At 45.1% G+C, this 17,764-nt stretch overlaps 1 protein-coding gene across 4 annotated transcripts in view; it reads left to right on the top strand.

The window, feature by feature from the left end:
• The window catches only part of LOC119436544 (Down syndrome cell adhesion molecule homolog), a 149,162-nt gene that overhangs the window by 77,676 nt on the left and 53,722 nt on the right, over positions 1–17,764 (top strand). For all 4 annotated transcript variants that reach the window (XM_049658506.1, XM_049658504.1, XM_049658500.1 and 1 more), the window contains 2 exons: positions 10,778–10,828; positions 16,380–16,649. In XM_049658506.1, the coding sequence (XP_049514463.1) occupies positions 10,778–10,828; positions 16,380–16,649 (321 nt within the window). The remainder of the gene's footprint in view (positions 1–10,777; positions 10,829–16,379; positions 16,650–17,764) is intronic.

Raw genomic sequence — 17,764 nt, 5'->3', positions numbered from 1 at the left:
GTGCCGCGCGATTGGCTTAGAACATATCAATATGCTGCGACAGTTATTATACTGCAGCAACGTTCCTGTTCCACATTTGCCAATGTGTTTACGAAAGCATGTGTCGCATATTAGCGTTTTTAGCCACCTGTAATCAATTCAAGCAACGCTCATACTCCATCACACAACCACTAAAGCATGACTTAAATCATGTTATTGCTCTTAACGTATCAATACTTCGTCAGGCTGAGGGAACGAAACGAACCAGTGCACAAAGGTGCCTTTCCAAGAGTAAACATGAAGGCTTTGCTCACGCACTTTTTTTTTTACTCTCTTCAATTTTCTGTGAAACGAGAGGATGTTTTTCTGCAAACACGCGATGAGATTTTAAACAATTGATAGCAAATTTTTTACGCATTTCCGGCATTTTTTGCGCTGGAATGGCCCACAAGTCATCACGTGAAGGCCATTTTGAGCATAGGGCTGCATTTATAGACTTGGCTTGAACATCTGTCGGGAAGAGGCACTGAAAAGTAAGTCTTCACCGGAGCAACGGCGTATATCGCAAAATATTTGCAACGCTAGAAACAAGATTTTGACACCCTACAACTGCCTGCAAGAAGATCAACACGGCGTGGTTCAGTGAAGAGGCCATATCTTGTACACCATCAACCAGGAGGGGAATTGAATTCTATATGTGAAGATGCCGCAAAGTGTAGAAACACAATTTCGCCGTTTTCACTTTGGTATGGCCTACACTCATCACTTTCCTCCCAATACTCATCGCTAGAGCTCCGCGTCGTGCGGGTGTGGTACGACGGACGAGGACGAAAACCACGCCTGTGCTTGACTGCGCCTTTTATTCATAGCAATGGCGGCAGCTAAGCTGCCAGTTACTGGCGCTGAAAGATGAGATTCCATTGCCATGAAATACTTCGTTATAATCGCTTGCGTGCATGTGTTCAAAATATTATTGAAGAATTTATGGACAGTAACTTGCGCTCGTTGTCGATTTGTCTTTTGTCACTCTCTTGCAAATAGGTGTTAGTTGTTCGCGCATGCTAGTTTTTTTTGTTATTAGTATCTTATTTTATATCTATATATTTTGCAACGAATCCCGATAGTTTTTCGACAAGTAAAATGAAGTAGCCAGAAGGGTGTTGCTTCTAACTCCTCGAATTGGACCTTAGTTAACCATGCTTTCTGATCTATTCTCAGAGGAGGAAGCTGTAGTCATGTTGTTAATGCTCAGGAAAGTTTACTTTCTTGCACATGTGCGTGAACAGTGTCAAGGCCCAACCGCCAAATACTGGTTTAGTTTATTTGACACTTGCACTGTGCAATGTGAGTTTCTCTAGATAAGCAACAACAAAAAATTAGGCGGATGTCACGCATTGCGGGGATGTCTGTTAATTTGAAGCATTCGCCGCTTAACACATCTGTTGATATGCTATAACGTTTCGGTTTGTGCTTACATCACTTCCTGCGTATGGGACTCGATCACTACGGCGAAGTAGCTAAGGGGCCATCAGAAGGAGACTTACGCACACCGTCTAAGCACCTGGTTTTATACAGCACGATTGGGACGTGGACCTTCCCAACGCCATGTGCAGTGGAACGCGTAACGCCATCTCGAGTACAACGCACGACACATCAGCGCACTGAGAACGAGGAAACAACCCCACGCACGGGCGCAGCGCTGAACTAGGCTCATCATCTGCTGTTTACGAGAAAGGTCGAAGGATGGAATGCTTGATGTCATTCTCAAACACCTGCTTACAATTGTTTTTGCGGGTGCGGCGCGTAGGCGGCAATTGATGGATATACATCAGTGTGTGAGGAGCACAGTATGAGGAACACAGGAAACACTCGGCCACGCATAACACACCGCTGACAAGCTGCCGCATTTATAAATGTTGTTCTGTGACGCGGCGCATGCACCGACGTATCGAAGCGTTAGCTTGCACGAAGAAACGAGTGGTAAGGTTGCTTTTCTCTCGCGCCATGCATGCGTCTGTGGCTTAACGGCCATAACATCGGGCTGCTGCGTCGGAAGACGCGGTTTAAAACCTACTCTCGGAGACGCAATTCTTTCATTATTATTGAGGCTGCACGGCCGGACGTACGAATAAAAACCTGAGGCTCAATCCTAGTAATGCTTTGAATTGAAGAAATAATTCCGAGTCCATTAGTCAAAAATGCCTCAGGACTATCAGTACCAAACAAACGAAAACAGACAGAAGCACCAGCAAACAAACATACACACGCACGCACGCACACACGCGAATGAACGAACGAAAATTAGAAGGTGGCGCATTTTCTTCTTGCTCATGGTTTGCTAGATCAGTCGTCCCTATAGGAGGGAAAAGGTTCATTAGTATTCTGATGTACCATTTGGCGTCATCAGTCTGATAAGAAGCGTCGCGCGAAAGTAGGTGCCGTATAGGCAGGGTGTTACGACATCACTGATAGCACCCGGCCGGGCGCTTCATTAGGACCTCTACAATCATTACGAGATTCCTAACAGACCGTAGCGACAATGGTCGCGTGCTGCGTTCACTTTCGCTACTCTTGGTCTATGATCAACGAGCTTTAGGAGGCAAAGTTCACCGCCAGTTGTCCTCTCCATGCATGCGAGGAGAAGTGGTATTGCAGAGGGCCTTGTGCACAACGAGGGACCTTAGTTACAGGAGCAGAGCGTCAATCGTAACATTCTGCGCAACCTTCTGGGACGCTGCGGCATCCAAATGCGATTGCTCAGCGCGGCGCGTGATGAACTGAGGAGCCAGTGTGGCGTGCGATGAACGAGCGCCGCCTGGGTGCAGTAAACAATAATTAACGACAAGCACTAATTATCTGTGCTTCCTTCTGCGGAGGTGCACCCTTGAGTGCTCGCTCTAGCTCGTCTCATCTCTCAGAGTGTCGTTCGCTTACCCCTTTGCGCTTAATTGCTAGGCGTGCATGTCCCACTCCATACTCGTTGTGATTCACTGGAAGTTTTTTCTGAAGCTCACCCATCTTGCACTCAGGGCATATTTTGTGTCTTGTTTTTACCAGTCTTTCAAAGCAAGTATCAGTATGCCACGAATAACATTAAACCTAGAGATAGGCAAATATCTACTTTTCGAATACGAATAGAATACGGATAGTAAGTGCCGAGTATCAAATCGAAAATCGAATAGGTACACGCAGAAAGCATATATTTTCAGCAGGAATATTTATTTCTGTATAATTAGGTACCACGCTCGTACTGACTAGTGAAAAAAAAAAGACACCAACTATCAAGCACAATTAGGGTCAGTTTTAAGCACAAGTCTATAGTAATTGTCATTAAAAAAACTGCACAAATAGCCTCTCAACATCTTTAGAGCCTGGTTGCAAACAAGATTTCTAAGAATGAATGGCTGCTGTATGACTAGGTTTCGAAAAAAAAAACACGAAATAAATGGTTAGTGAAAATGAGTAGAAGTTGTGGATGAAGAAAAGACTGCTGTAGGACTTGTGTGCTGCAGACGTACGGAAAAGAACCCATTGCAAGGAAAACATAACTGGTTGTAGCGTAAAAGATAAGAGTGCGACATGACTGAACTGCATTTCTTCGAATACTTTTGTCACTGTTTTACTTTTGATAATTTGTGATACTTTAGACAAGAATAACCAGAATTTAACTGTCTATTTTTGCGAAAAGTTTGGGTAGTTTCGATACTCGAAAATACCGAGTAGTTAATTTTCGAATTCGAATTCGAAAAGTTAGTGTCAAATATTCGATTCGCTTTCACAACTTCGAATATTCGCCCACCCCTTTCTTTTTACTTTTCTGATTTACTTTTTAAAGTAAATCAGCTCGGTCGTATCATTTTTTACTCTATCGTTTTGTTATATATTATTTCACCTGAACCTGGTCATTTTTGCAAATAATACCTAGAATAAAAAGAGCACTTCCATTCTAACACAGTATTTTCATTCTAAACACCATGTACCAATTAGCCCAACAGCAAACTTTCAATCATCTTCATGGTGTCATAAAAAGCCGACAACGATACCAAGGACAACATAGGGGAAATTACTTGCACTTACTAAGTGAATTAAAGAAATGATAAATAATGCAAATGAAAATAGATTAAAATAACTACTTGCCGCAGGTGAAGAACGATCCCAAGTCTTCGCATTACGCGTGCGATTCTTTTACCAATAGGTGGATAGCAAAATCTCAGTTGTCGTAAGGGATTGTGGGGTACGGCGTATTCTGCTACAACTTCCGGTTCGAGACCACGACGCCGTCTATGCCGCCGTCACTTCATGCCCATGCTTCACGCGCTTTGTCTTTTATGTACTGCGGAACTTTGGTGAAAAACCACGATATAACCACCGCTGGGCAGTTCCAAAACGTAGGTGTGCATGAGCTATCGCTCCTTCGTACTTATGTTGGCGCCCTTAAGCCCAAACCGCATGAGAGTGATTTTGTGCGCGACGGCGACGAGCGACGGCTTCGAGCGACGAAACGGGCCGTCGCGCGAACAGATCGCTTGTTCTTGTCGCTCGATCGCTCGGTTCTGGAAATCTAGAATTCGTCGCTCGTCGCTTGGAAGTGCTATGAGCGACTAGCCAATAGCGCGAAGTCGGAACTGGATATACATCAGTCAAGTACTACCGATTGTCGCACGGAACGAGCAAACGACTATATTTTAACGTAGTGCAAGACCTTTAGAAATATTAATGCTACTCTTTACACTAAAACACATCACCTTAAATTAATAAAGCACGCGTAATGCCAGTTTCGGCGAGTATTTGCTGCCTTCATACCGGTAACACCGGGGAGAAGTCGCTCAAAGTCGTCGCTTGTCTCGTCGCTCGCATGCGGTACGACTTGTAGGCGACGAGTGAACGCGACAGCCATCTCCATCGCGTCGCTTGTCGCTAGACTCGTGTATTTTTATGTGGCAGGCATTTCATGCCCTAACGTGTTTGTGTCGCGTCAAATAGTCATAACGTTTATCAAGCGCAAACGTTTGTCGAGCGGATATAAACGTTCGTTAACTAAGAAGTAGTTTTTAATAAGTGGTAAGTCAACCTAATAAGTGGCTGTTGGTAACGCTTCCCATAACAAGGGGTACAGTCGATCGCTTCGTTCGCTGTTTTGTCTGCAGCGGTGCCCAGCGCGCGCCATGTCGTCGGCTGCTGTGTCTTCGCAGTCTCCCGTTTTTTGTCAAGAGACGCATGTCGTGTATAACTGCAGAGCGAAAGCACTCATTTAAGTATCTCAAAAGTGCGCGAATTATTTTGACGTTGCCTCGCCTCCCTCTTTCGTGCAGCCTCAGTTGCCTTTTCGTTGTACCGGAATGAAGACGGCACATAATCAATGTGCTGAGGATCCTTGCTGGGTGCACCTGTGTGCACTTAACTGATTGTTAAAAAAGGGGTATTTGTACTAGAACGTTAGTAGACGAAGTTATTCGCCAAAACACTTGCCTGTGGCGAAATGATCTTCACATATTCTGGCTCCTACGTTCGGTACCCACAGCTCGCCATTCACGGTCCCTCGTTTGACGGCAACTGCCCATTTACGTTTGTGCGCTTCATTCCATGGAAAACGAAACACCCTTTTTCCCTTTCACTGAAGAGTTCGAGCACCCTAATGCCGAGCAGCCAACCATAATCACGTTGCTGAAGCGTGTTTTCTTCGCGAACAGCGGGATATCGTACTGTAGAAACTGCTGACAAGGCTGAACGAAGCAACAGAAGCGCTAACCCGCGAACCGGAAGTCGCTAGCTGACGACATCGTCATTTTGCTATCCACCTATTGACCTACCGCGGCGCCGTTTTGTGAGTGGTGGCGCTGGCTAACACTCCCAGGGTTAGTTGTAGTAGTAATACATAAATACCCCAGAAAGTGGATGGGCAAAGGGCGCTGCGGTAGCTCAATTGGTAAGAACATCGCACGCGTAATGCGAAGACGTGTAATCGTTCCCTACCTGCGGCAAGTTTTTTCATCCATTTTCATTTCCATCAATTTATTATTTCTTTATTACACTTAGTAAGTACAAGTAATTTCCCCTGTGGTCCTGGGTATCGTTGTTTGTTGGATTCTTATGATATGATTAAAAGTTCGGCAGGTGTTACACTCTTAACACAAGAAGGCGAAAGCCTGCTGCACATTTGGTAATACATGGTAATACATATACAGTCGGGGTTAGATTTCTTTGTAAGACATATTGGTAATGCATGGAGTTATACAATCCGGGCTAGATTTTTTGAAAGACAAAACGAGACGCTAGGGAAATACGCATGTGGCACTAAGGCGACTTCTTGAATGCCACATATGAACCCTTAACGTAGAAGCTAAAGTGCAGCATGTTAGTGCACGCACTAGGCCACACCTTTAGCCAGCGTGATGACTGCGACGTGACGTGTGCAATAGCGCGTGCACTAGGCACACCTTTAGTAAGCCAGAACCGTGGAGTAGCCCTGGCTTGAGCGTGATCGTCTCTCTCCCCGGAGGCCCGGGTTCGATTCCCACCCAGACCGAAATGTACCAAATGTTCTTTTCAAAGCCACTAATTTACTTTGCTTACAGGAATCTCCATGAGAAATGTGACACCAATCTGAGCATTTCTTGCGGCGTCGGCCATTTTTCGTCACGGCCAAGTTTCGCCAAGTTCACCGCCACCGGCACCGCCAATATAGACGCCTAAGGCTTACGCCTTAAAAAGTGGACGCACAAACTCTATTTAAGACACTTAGGTCTTGTATTTCACACGATCTTGCATTACGCGCGGATATGTGCCGGTGATGGCTTAAGATTAATTAAATTTTTTGAATTAATTTTATTTCTATGCGTGCAGGAAGCCTACCGGCGCCCAGAGCGTATTTGATACCATTTGGAACGGTGCGAATAATTATTATACAGGATGTTTCATTTTAGCTGCACCAAAATTTTTAAAATTGCCTGTGGCAGATAGCACAATTATAATTCGTGATCTAAACTACTCGATGAAGCGGCCATTACTTCCACGAGAACTCAGAACGCCTAATTGAATAATTGGCATAGTTACGCTAATTGAGTTTTTAATTAATTATTTTACGGCACATCTTTCAACCTGCGAATTATAGCCACTGAGTTCGCAAAGCGTATCCACTTGGAACGAATTCTCAGGACTGACCTAGTTTCTAGATATTAATTTTCAGTGTCCGACGAAATGCATGGGCGTTCCAGTTAACTTTGTGCTTCAATGCATAGAACAGCATTTTTCCTCAAAAAGTTAGTTGAAACGCCCATGCATTTCGTCGGACACTTTGAAAATTAATATCCCGAAACTGGTTCAGTTCTGAGAAGTGGATCCAAGTGGATACGCCTTGTGAACTCAGCGGTTATAATTACTAGATTGAAATATGTGGCGTAAAATAATTAATTAAAACTTCATTAGCCTAACTATAATAATTATTCAATTAGGCGTTTTGATTTCTCGTAGAAGTAATGGCCGCCTCATCGAGTAGTTTAGATCAAGGATTACAATTGTGCTATCTGTCACAGGCAATTTTTAAAAAAAATTGGTGCAGCTAAAATGAAACACCCTGTATATGCGTAACTCATATACGTACGAAAACAAACTCCATGTGCGAACGTGCAAAATGAATGCGAGCCTAGCCCAAGTCATAAGAACACATTTATGCTTTTGAATAGCGTGAAACGGGTAGAAAACCAAGGCATAAACCACTTATACAAATTTAAACGAACTATTTTAAGACAAAATGCACACATATAACGCCCATTTTGGCCACACACCCATCGTATAGTGGCTCACTTCTGGGTGTGTCACGCCCAAGTGTCTGCAAATCAATCTCTGCTCATGTGGCCTTCCTCGCCCCACTTGAAGCAGCTTCGACAGTAGCCTCGTCGTCAGCAGTGGGACAGTCTCGGCTCAGGTGTCCTTCTTGGTTGCACATGACGTACGCACGACGGGCGGTCCTATTCCCTGCTCTGCCCCGCTCCCAATGGCGGACGCCCCCGTTGATTGAAGTGAGCGCCTCCTTCTCCGGGGTTGGCTCACCCCAGCAGCCCGCTCCACCCGCCAAGTTGCCTCCGTTGTGAAGGTTCTTGTGCCAGGCAAAACCCATGGCGCCCCAACCTGCGCCTTTGTAGTCGTCATTGTCAGAGCAGCCATCCATACAGCACCCGAGCAGGAGACACCAGGAATTGCGAGGGTAATGCAGGCCAATCTGTTGCCTGACTACTTACCACAAGGCCGCCGGGAGGGTGCTGCTCTACTTTGGTTCCGCGCCCGCTGCCTAACCCTAAAGAACCGGAAGTGACTGCTCACGACTTCAGCCATCAAGCATTCTTCTCATAAATTTGTTCGTCTGCCTTCTGTCACTGGCTCGTACCCACTATGGGGGATTGGTCATGGTGCGGATGAAATTAGAAGGCGGTTAGTAATTCCGAGAAAACAACTGAGATATTTGGGAAAGAATCAAGAGAACAAAAAAAATGAAAAAATAATTATAAATTTAACTATAAAATATATTTGAAACTAAAAAGTAAGCAAGTGTTACACGTCTGCAAAACGTGAAGGCGGAAGCCTGCAAGCTGTGTAAGAAGAAGAAGAAGAAGACAAACGCGCGAGCAGTGGCACGAGCGCGCCTCTGTAACCACGTGACGTGTGCAATAAGGCACGCACTAGGCGAAGAGGAGTCATTGACTAGGCCATGGAGGATAGAAACAAAACAGGAGAGGCCCTGACGTCACGTTTTTCAAGCCGGAAGTGCAGCCATGTTGGTGTGCCACCTTCCTTTGCGCCTCCAATCAGGGGCTCTGCAGCTCGCCGGAGCAGATGAGCGCGAACTTTGAACTTGCATTGTTACGAGCCGCCAGAAGTGTGTGCTACCGAGGCGCGTCAAAACAAAGCCTACGAAACTTCTGAAGCAGTTTTATTGAAGCAGACGCGCTCCTTTGTATTTCCGTGGCATGTTGGGGAAGACGACGAAGACCCGTGCCGTGATTGCCTGAGTGCATCTGTTGCTGGCTAACACGCACACTCACAGAGCCAAAACACAACTTTCAAGCTTACACACCGCACTCCAACGTCAGCTTTTCTCGCGAACAAAACGTGCTGCGAGAAAGACACCAGTCGAAAAATCTCATCTCACTTTTCAGGGACCGAGAGCAGCAGCGAAAGCTTAAGAGTGCGGTTGCTATGGCAACGTTGACATTTGGGGTACCCGTCCCAGTGCTCCTTTGCGAAAAACAGCGCGTGACTTCCGCCACACCTTCTCCAATACGTCCGTGCTGGCCGGGGACCTCTCCTGGGGTTTCCTTCCTCCATGGACTAGGCACACCTTTAGTAAGCCACAGCCGTGGAACAGCCGTGGCTTCAGAAAACAACTATACAAAGATTTGATATTCAATGATTTTCCCACCTCCACTATACCGTTCTACATTCTCAAGTTTGCCAGGGAAAGACGTACTTAAACTAGTCCGCAAGATGCCTTTATCCCCATGTACAAAAACGTTTTTCTTTAAATTACACAGTGAAACATTACCTGTCAAAACTTGGTTGCACAAAAAAGGAATTTTTGTATCCACTGTGAACTGTCGCCTTTGTGATGTACCTGAGACTATAGAGCATTGTTTTATAAGTTGTAAAGACGCAATATTGTTTTGGGATGTGCTCCAAAGAACTCTCAAGAAAGACTTCATTTTGAATCACCATACCATCCGATACTTGATTGCACCCCAGGGAGAAGACGTGCCTTTTTATATGTTTTTCTTAACTGGACTACACAGCTTATGGAAGACGCGCATGTTAGACAGAAACGCTGAACCTGTTGTTTCGGCGAAATTTCACTACGCTCAAATGATTGGTCACTTGAAGGACATGTATGACTTGACAGAGTTTCAACCGGACTGGTACCATCTCTTGTTACGTTGCTTGTCGTTGCCACCTTTTTAGGATCAAATTTACTTGCCACTTGTTTAAGAAGAAAGCTACTTGTAGTTTTCTTCGTGCAGGGTATGCTTAACGAGATTTTAGGCCATTTCTAGGCCATGAATATAAGATGTGTTGGCTGGTGCTTGCACGTTTTCCGCAGATAGTATTTCTCTCGCATATACATGATGCAATAAATACCATGTAAAAAAAAAAGAAAAAAAAAACAGCCATGGCTTCAGGGAAGCGGGCTCGTCTCGCACCGCCGAGGCCCGGGTTCTATTCCCACCCAGACCAAAATTTACCGTATTTTCTTTTCAAAGCCACTAATTTACTTTGCTTACAGGAACCTCCCTGAGAAATGTGACGTCAATGCGAGCATTCTTAGACGTGTTTTTACTCTTTGCTGCGTCGGCCATTTTTCGTCACGGCACAGTTTCGCCAAGGTCACTGCAAGGTCACGGAAAGGTGATCGAAAGGTCACCGCAATGACACCGCCAACATAGACACCTAAGGCTTTCGCCTTAAAGAAATCGAGCCGCTCGGTTCCCTTTCTTCTCGTTCATCTTCATAATGTGTATTTTAGTCATTATAGCATATCGTATTAGGATGCATTGCGCACTAGTGGTTCTCAATGAAGTGATTGGCAGCCTTTAACCAGCCCGTGGTGGTGAGTAAAAAAGCGATTTTTGATATGAAATGGCCGAACCTTACTTTGGTGCGAAGAAAAGACACCGATTAGTTAGACGGGTCCTATAGTATTTGCGTGTTGCATAAATGTCGTATGATAGTGCGGAAAGCTCAACCGCACTCCGTCATTTTTGGCATTCAGAGCGTAAGCGCAGTCAATAATTTTCCTTATTTCTACTTTCAGTGAGCCCCACGACTCCCGCGACAGCAAGTACTCCCCAAAGCGTTCTCAATGGTGAGTAAGAATATCCGTAGCATTTGTTTCTTATTTTTGTAATCACTGTAGCATAAAGTAATTCATGAACATCTATTATACTGGATCTTTAATGTCCCCACGACGTGAACAATGACGAGAGAGAGAGAGGGATGTAATTTAATGCTTATTCGCAAGTTCTTCATATGACACGTCGGGTGCATACGTAAAGTGGACGCGTTACGTCTCGTACAACGTGGCGATGGTTGCTCAAGAGATTTGCGACAGGTATTCTCTTCGTTGCCTACATCACGCATGGATCGCGTGGACGGGCCTCGTCTAGTTGTTGGCAGGTTGAGGGGCAATCCACTGAGAAAGTCTATCATTTGACTGAAGAAATTGTCAGACGCGCGCTTTGCCGAAACAATTCTAACCGGTACTTCAATACTTCAATACGGCGTCTTTTTTAGTCATAGTTAACTTCCAATATGGCGCCTGTCTTCATGTAATACATTCCGGCTCAGTAGCTCAAACTAGGAGAGTATGCGTACGTACAAGAGCGCTGTTCTGCAGTCTGTGGCTGACTGGGGCCTAACAGTTTTCTCTCTGTCTTTCTGTTTACCGCGACAAAAGTTACGAGCTCGAAACAGGTTTTACATACGTCCGTTCCTCCCTACCATTACGCTGTAGCGGAGCAAGTCTTACTGTGACAGCTCGAGTTTGAAACAGTTTGCTCCGTAACTTTTCCTTACCTCTTGGAATGCGTCAGCGTGCCTTCGTTGTGACAGTGTCGTGGTCTTGCTGCTGTTCTCGTTGTCATCATGTCATCGACGACGACGACGCAATTTTTCTGGAGCTTGTTTCGGTGATTTGGGCGAATCTTTTAGACTACGGCGGTATCGAAACTAGTGGTATAGGGGAGCCTACAATAGAAAACTAGGCTGTTCGAAGTGCAAAATTTTCGAAATGACTCGGACACGAATACTCGATAAATAAGACCACCGAATATCGGATTGAGTATCAGATCGGACATAGAATACTGTCAAATTTCTAAAGCAACATGAAATATGAAGTTTGCGTGGTATACGTTTGGTTAAAAAAAACGGGGGAAAAAGAAAAAAAAAGAGAGAGGAAAAAAATGAATTCTGGGGTTTTACGTTCCAAAACCACGATTTGATTATGAGGTACGCCGTAGTGGGGGGAGTCCGGATTAATTTTGACCACCTGGAGATCTTGAACGTTCCCCCAATGCACGGGACAGCGGGCGTTTTTGCATTTTGCCCTCATCGAAATGCAGCCCCTAAGCCTCCACGGCGGGTAAAAAAAAAAGGGGAAAAAAAAAGAAAAAAAAAAAGTGCGCGTATATACATTGACACACGCATGTAATACCATTCACTATTACTCCTCCGTACAGCTGAGCAGCATGCATATGATAAACTGCTTTTAATTATCGGAGCGCTATATATGGCAATGACAGTAACGAAACAAGGGTACAGCATGTACAGGGTGCTGCATATTTCGCTGCGCATGTTCGAAAAAAGGTTTTGCGCTCACCGCTGCACTGTCGTTGCTCAAATTTTGCATAAATACCGCATTCCGGAGTCCACGTCGTTTAGTACAACACCTGCCACAGTTAACTACTTGGTTTTTAAAAACAACTACAAATTTACCTTCACTTATGAGGATACGAGCTGCTGCAGCGACGGCGCTAGCATAAACTTGTGTCGCCGCCTGCCGGCAGCTGCAGAAAGCAGTCGGTCAGGGAGGTTTGTCGCGTGTTGCTCAGGAGCGAGCAACACGCGGCAAACCTCCCTGACCGGCTGCTTTCTACAGCTGCCGGCAATCGGCGACACAATTTTATACTTGCAACGTCGCGGCAGCAGCTCGTATCCTCATAAGTGAAGGTAAATTTGTAGTTGTTTTTAAAAACCAAGTAGTTAACTGTGGCAGGTGTTGTACTAAACGACGTGGACTCCGGAATGCGACATTTATGCAAAATTTGAGCAAGGACAGTGCAGCGGTGAGCGCAAAACCTTTTTTCGAACATGCGCAGCGAAATATGCGGCACCCTGTAGATAGATGTACGTACTGTGTTGTCTTCGCTGAAGGAGAGAAATGTGACATTAGCACATCGCACATTGTTTAGCGAGATGCAATGATATGGTGAGAATGGATAAATAATAAATTGGAACGAAATAAAATACAGCCTAAAGGCGAGCCATTCTTACTGAGTGACTGTAAATCATTGCGCAGAATTTCTCTTCCACGTGCGTTCACTCGGGAACTAAATACGCTGCGCTACAACCGTAGCTATACTGCAGTATAGAATCATTCGAAACAGTCCTCACACCCACCGTTCTTCCGCCTCCAGACTTCAATAAGTGTTTTTATGCCCTATATATATATATATATATATATATATATATATATATATATATATATATATTATAAAGAAACGAATATTAGGTGACCTCAAATAGTGAATTCCCGAATCAAATATGATTCTAATAGCAGGGACCATTTGAAACCATTTGATTCGTATTCGAAATTTCAATACTCACACACCCCTGTAAAAAATCAGTACGATTGGCGGAATGCCACGCTGTACATTATGAGCCGCCTCTGGCGGCGGGATGCTTCGCGTGAGGTAACAAGCAGCCCATCACACATCTACGCCGCTTCTGTGTTCGCATATTATCCTAAACAAAAAGATTTGTAAACAAACGATCATTTCATTACGCTGATAGCGTATATCGCTAAGCAGAACGAGTGCGTGCATAGCTCGTTTACAGGTTGTTCGATGGCGCCTACCCGAGTTGCGCTGTCAAGTGAGAAGGGTCTTGTTTTGCCATTCCCGCGTTCCCGAATTGCGAACGCCCTATCTCGGTGGCGTTGGCAGAACAGCGGCCACATTTCACACTAGCCCTTCGTCCACCAGCTAAGGTTGGCAGTGGCGAGAAGCACACGACCAAGCAAGACCATCGTTTTCTGCTACGGCTGGCCGCCCGTTAAACCACAAGGTGCGGCCGCAAAGATACGATGACACATCTGAGACGGCGGGGTGCGTGCGAGGATAAATGGGTCGCTGTTGGTTGCTGCCCTTCCGCAAGTGCACCAGACAACGAAGTTTGCAGCAAGATTATAAGGGCTGTTTCGGGAAGAGGGCATGAAAATATAGCTGACGCGTGCACACTTGAGACATTTGAAGGATAACTTGTCTACATGTGCCTAAAACTTACCCTTTTTTTTCGATGCCAGAGAAAATTGAGTATTGGATTGCTGTTGGGCGTGAACGGAAGTGCGTACACAGAGAGATGCCTAACAGGGCCGCGATGAACCTCCACGCTTGAGGACTATACCGAGTTTTCGAAGCTAAATTAACGGTTATTTTAATAAAAAACCCTATGCGAGCTGCGCAATATCTGCTTGCACAGACGATTTATGCACTTTGGCGGAAAAAAAATTTTCACGACAAATTAGTCACCAGACACATATCTAACAAAAACTTTTTAATTAATTTCTTTGCAATCACGATTAAGTCATATGAATATGTATTTGGAACGTGAAGACGATTGGATTTGAAGACAACTTCACTTTTTCGTTCTGCTGGAGCACTTTTATTCCGAGATATTCATTCTCAAATTTTACGCTCAGTTAGCTAATTTCGCATTTAGGGGCCTGGATCTCGACACAACGTCAAATGAAGCGCTTGAAGGAGAAAAAAAAAAATCTACAAGCGACTGGGGTGGGAGGCATGGGTTGGGGGTACTTTCAAGTTCGCGAGGCTCAGAGCAAGACTTGTTTCGAAAAGGAATTAAGGAATATGAAGGAACAGTAGATGGGCGGCTAGGATAATCAGGTACCTGTATTAAAAAAAAACGTCGACTCAAAGTGCAGAGAAAAAAACAAAAAACAAAAAAAGACCCCGGAACTAAACTGTTACCATTGCGTTATCAACATAGGCAGTCGCAAGGAAAATGGCGTTAAACGTAAAGTCAGAAATGCATAAACAGCATACTGGATAGTCACTAAGGAGAGGAAACCAGCAACGGAACTGTAACCAACAGCAAAAAAATAAATGAAATCAAACAGAAAAGCTCTATCGTAATTAGAGTTCCTGACTGTTCGAAGCCAGATTATGGTGTCTGTGGACGCAGAGTTTTTGAATATTTATGAGTAGCGTTTGAAGATAGTACAGGCGCCGTTAAGACTGTTTTGTTAACATATCGCAGTATCAATCTAGAGGTAAATAAATAAAGGAAGGCGCAGTCACCAGGACCCAGGCCCTGGGTTTTTAGGATAATGAAGTGAAGGTAAATGAAGCCGCTGTGGAGAGAAAGAAAGCAAGGAGAAAAGCATGCAGTTTGCTTCCCTACACCGGGGGTAAGAAAAAGGTTGAATCGAAAGTGGGAAAGAGTGAACACTGCGCACACACAGTAGGATGCACAGCAGGCCTAAAATTGGGCAGTGAGGCTGATGTTCTTCAAAATCTGCAGTAGCGCTAAAATAGATTTCTGCGCCATCGACGAAAGTGGCCAGGGTCTAAGAATTTTCGTTCCAGAAAACCTCCAGTCAGCTTAGTACGCTCTGTGAAGAGATACGTTGGACCTCATATACAAGACAAATGCATAAGAGGTGTTCGGTAGTTTCTTCAGACCCAAAAGTGTCCAACGTTGGCGTACTGGTGATTCCAAGACGGTATGAATAAGCGTTCGTGAATACCACGCCCAGCCATAGGCGGTAGAACAATGTTGCGTTGGCGCGGGAGAGGCTATAGTTGGCACTTGCAGCCAGAACAAGATATCCAGGGTACGTCGGTGGCATTTAGAGACGCTCAAAAAACTCCAAAAAGCTTGTGACGTTGTGCGAGCAAGCAAACGAAGTTCTCTTCCTATCGTCCGTCCCCACCAGTGAAATTCGAAACGTCTCGGTGCCTTCGTGGGGTGACGGGAAGCCTTGTCAGTGAAGTCGCTACCGCTGATGCCACAATAACCAGCAAGACATTGAAAGATGATACCGAGCTCTTTTTCCCAGAGCATGATGGTTAATTTCTCTTAATTTAAATGCCATCTGGTTGTACGTACTGTGATTTAAAGCAGATTTGTAGCTCTGAAGAGCTGCTTTTGGATCACAAAACACGACCCATTTCTGTGCTGGTTGGCACGGAGGGCTGCAAGTTCAGTTGCCTTGAATATCATGTGTGGCACCTTGAATGCTATCGTGATCCTATCACGATGCGGAAAATATAGTAAAAGGCAATTGAAGAATTGGTGGCATAAATGTACTGAACACACAGAATGAAAAGAACACAACTCTCCAGGAGCGCTAAAATGCATTATTTCGATGGTTTGTTAACATCACTTTCGCATCTTAGCGGCCAAAGATAAACGCAGCAGAAGGGTAAAAATAACCACTTGGTGGCACCACCGCCTCGTTTTTAAAGGGATGGATATAAAATCAATCAATCACTCAATCAATGCGTCGATCCGTCCACGAGCTTCCGTACTCAGGCATACAGAGATCAAAGATAGTGCATACTTGTTTTATTAGACTCATGTCGTCAACAATGACCAATCATCGTGCTGTATCGCAGGGCCCACGAGCATCCAAGCGCTTCCGTTGTCGAGCACGTCGGTGCTGATCTCGTGGGGTCCTTTGGCGCCGTACGTGGTCGGAGGCCAGTACCGTGTGCGCGTGCGGGATGCTGGCACCTCGCAGCGCTTCCTGGACGTTGGCTACGTGCTCTCGGCCATCGTTCAGGATCTGGACCCCACGGAGAACTACACGCTCTCTGTGCAGTGGTGCCCCTCGCAGAACGTCTGCAGCCCTTTCGTGTCGACCACGCGGGTTGCTAACGCACCAAGTGAGTGGTGTCTCTTATAGTCTCTGGTTTGCTTAAGGACGTTGAACGCCATCAACCGATCAATAAATCAACCAGCGAGTAACGCATGACAGCATCCGCTGCCACGACCATCCAGAGTGTTGAATCCAGAAGCTACTGGTGATGGTGTGAAACATGTTTATTTTCTTGATAACATCGCTATTCTTCTGCGTTCTTATACTGCTTCATTTTTTAAAATAAATATTTGCGGCCTATGCTGGCGCCGACGACTCGATGAAACGTGCCACCAAAGCAAGGCACGGTTTGGTACTCGGACAACCAGGGTCGTTTCGCTGAAATTAGGTGATAATGACACCATGTTTGAGTGGTGAGAAGTGTCGCATTGATGCATAGCCTAACGACTTGAAGTGCTCACAAAAACAAAATATACGCTTTGTCACCGCATGCGTGCAAATACACGTGTGACGACCCAAATGTAGAGACAAAAATGACAGTGTTTTATGACTAAGTCATAAAAATAAAACCAGGAATAGCATGGTGTCAGACTTTTCCGTCTGTCTTACAAACTACCGTTTCGCATATGCCGGGTGGAAGTGTGTAAACTGGCTAATGACTGAACATCTCCAAAAAATCAGTCTATTTTTTTTAGATTGCCTCTTCTCACTGAAAATTATCTTTATTATGCAACTATTGGGATTGCCCAGCGTAGTGCTCAAGAAACACTCTTGCAGACGTTTAAAACAAAGGGATGTCAAAAAGGTGAACAAAAAATTGGGGGTTAAAAAATTATGGAGGTTTTACGTGCCAAAACCACGATCTTATTATGAGGCACGTCGTAGTGGGACTCCGGAATAATTCGGACCACCTGGGGTTCTTTAACGTGTACCTAAATCTATGTACACGGGTGTTTTCGCATTTCGCTTCCATTGAAATGCGGCCGCCGTGGCCGGGATTTGATCCCGCGACCTCGTGCTTAGCAGCCCAACGCCTTAACCACTAAGCCACCACCACGGGTAAAAAAATTGGGTGTGGAAGGGGGGGACGGGAGGATGTATATGTACCTAAAAAGGAGCAACATTTCTATGAACGCGTAGCTGGTGTAACTGCAAACAGAAACAAAAAGGGGGTGCGGGGCA

The sequence above is a fragment of the Dermacentor silvarum genome, chromosome 1 (assembly GCF_013339745.2).
Source record: "Dermacentor silvarum isolate Dsil-2018 chromosome 1, BIME_Dsil_1.4, whole genome shotgun sequence".
NCBI classification, from domain to species: domain Eukaryota; kingdom Metazoa; phylum Arthropoda; class Arachnida; order Ixodida; family Ixodidae; genus Dermacentor; species Dermacentor silvarum.
Note: the sequence above shows the minus strand (reverse complement) of the source record. Positions and strands in the feature narration are given on the sequence as shown.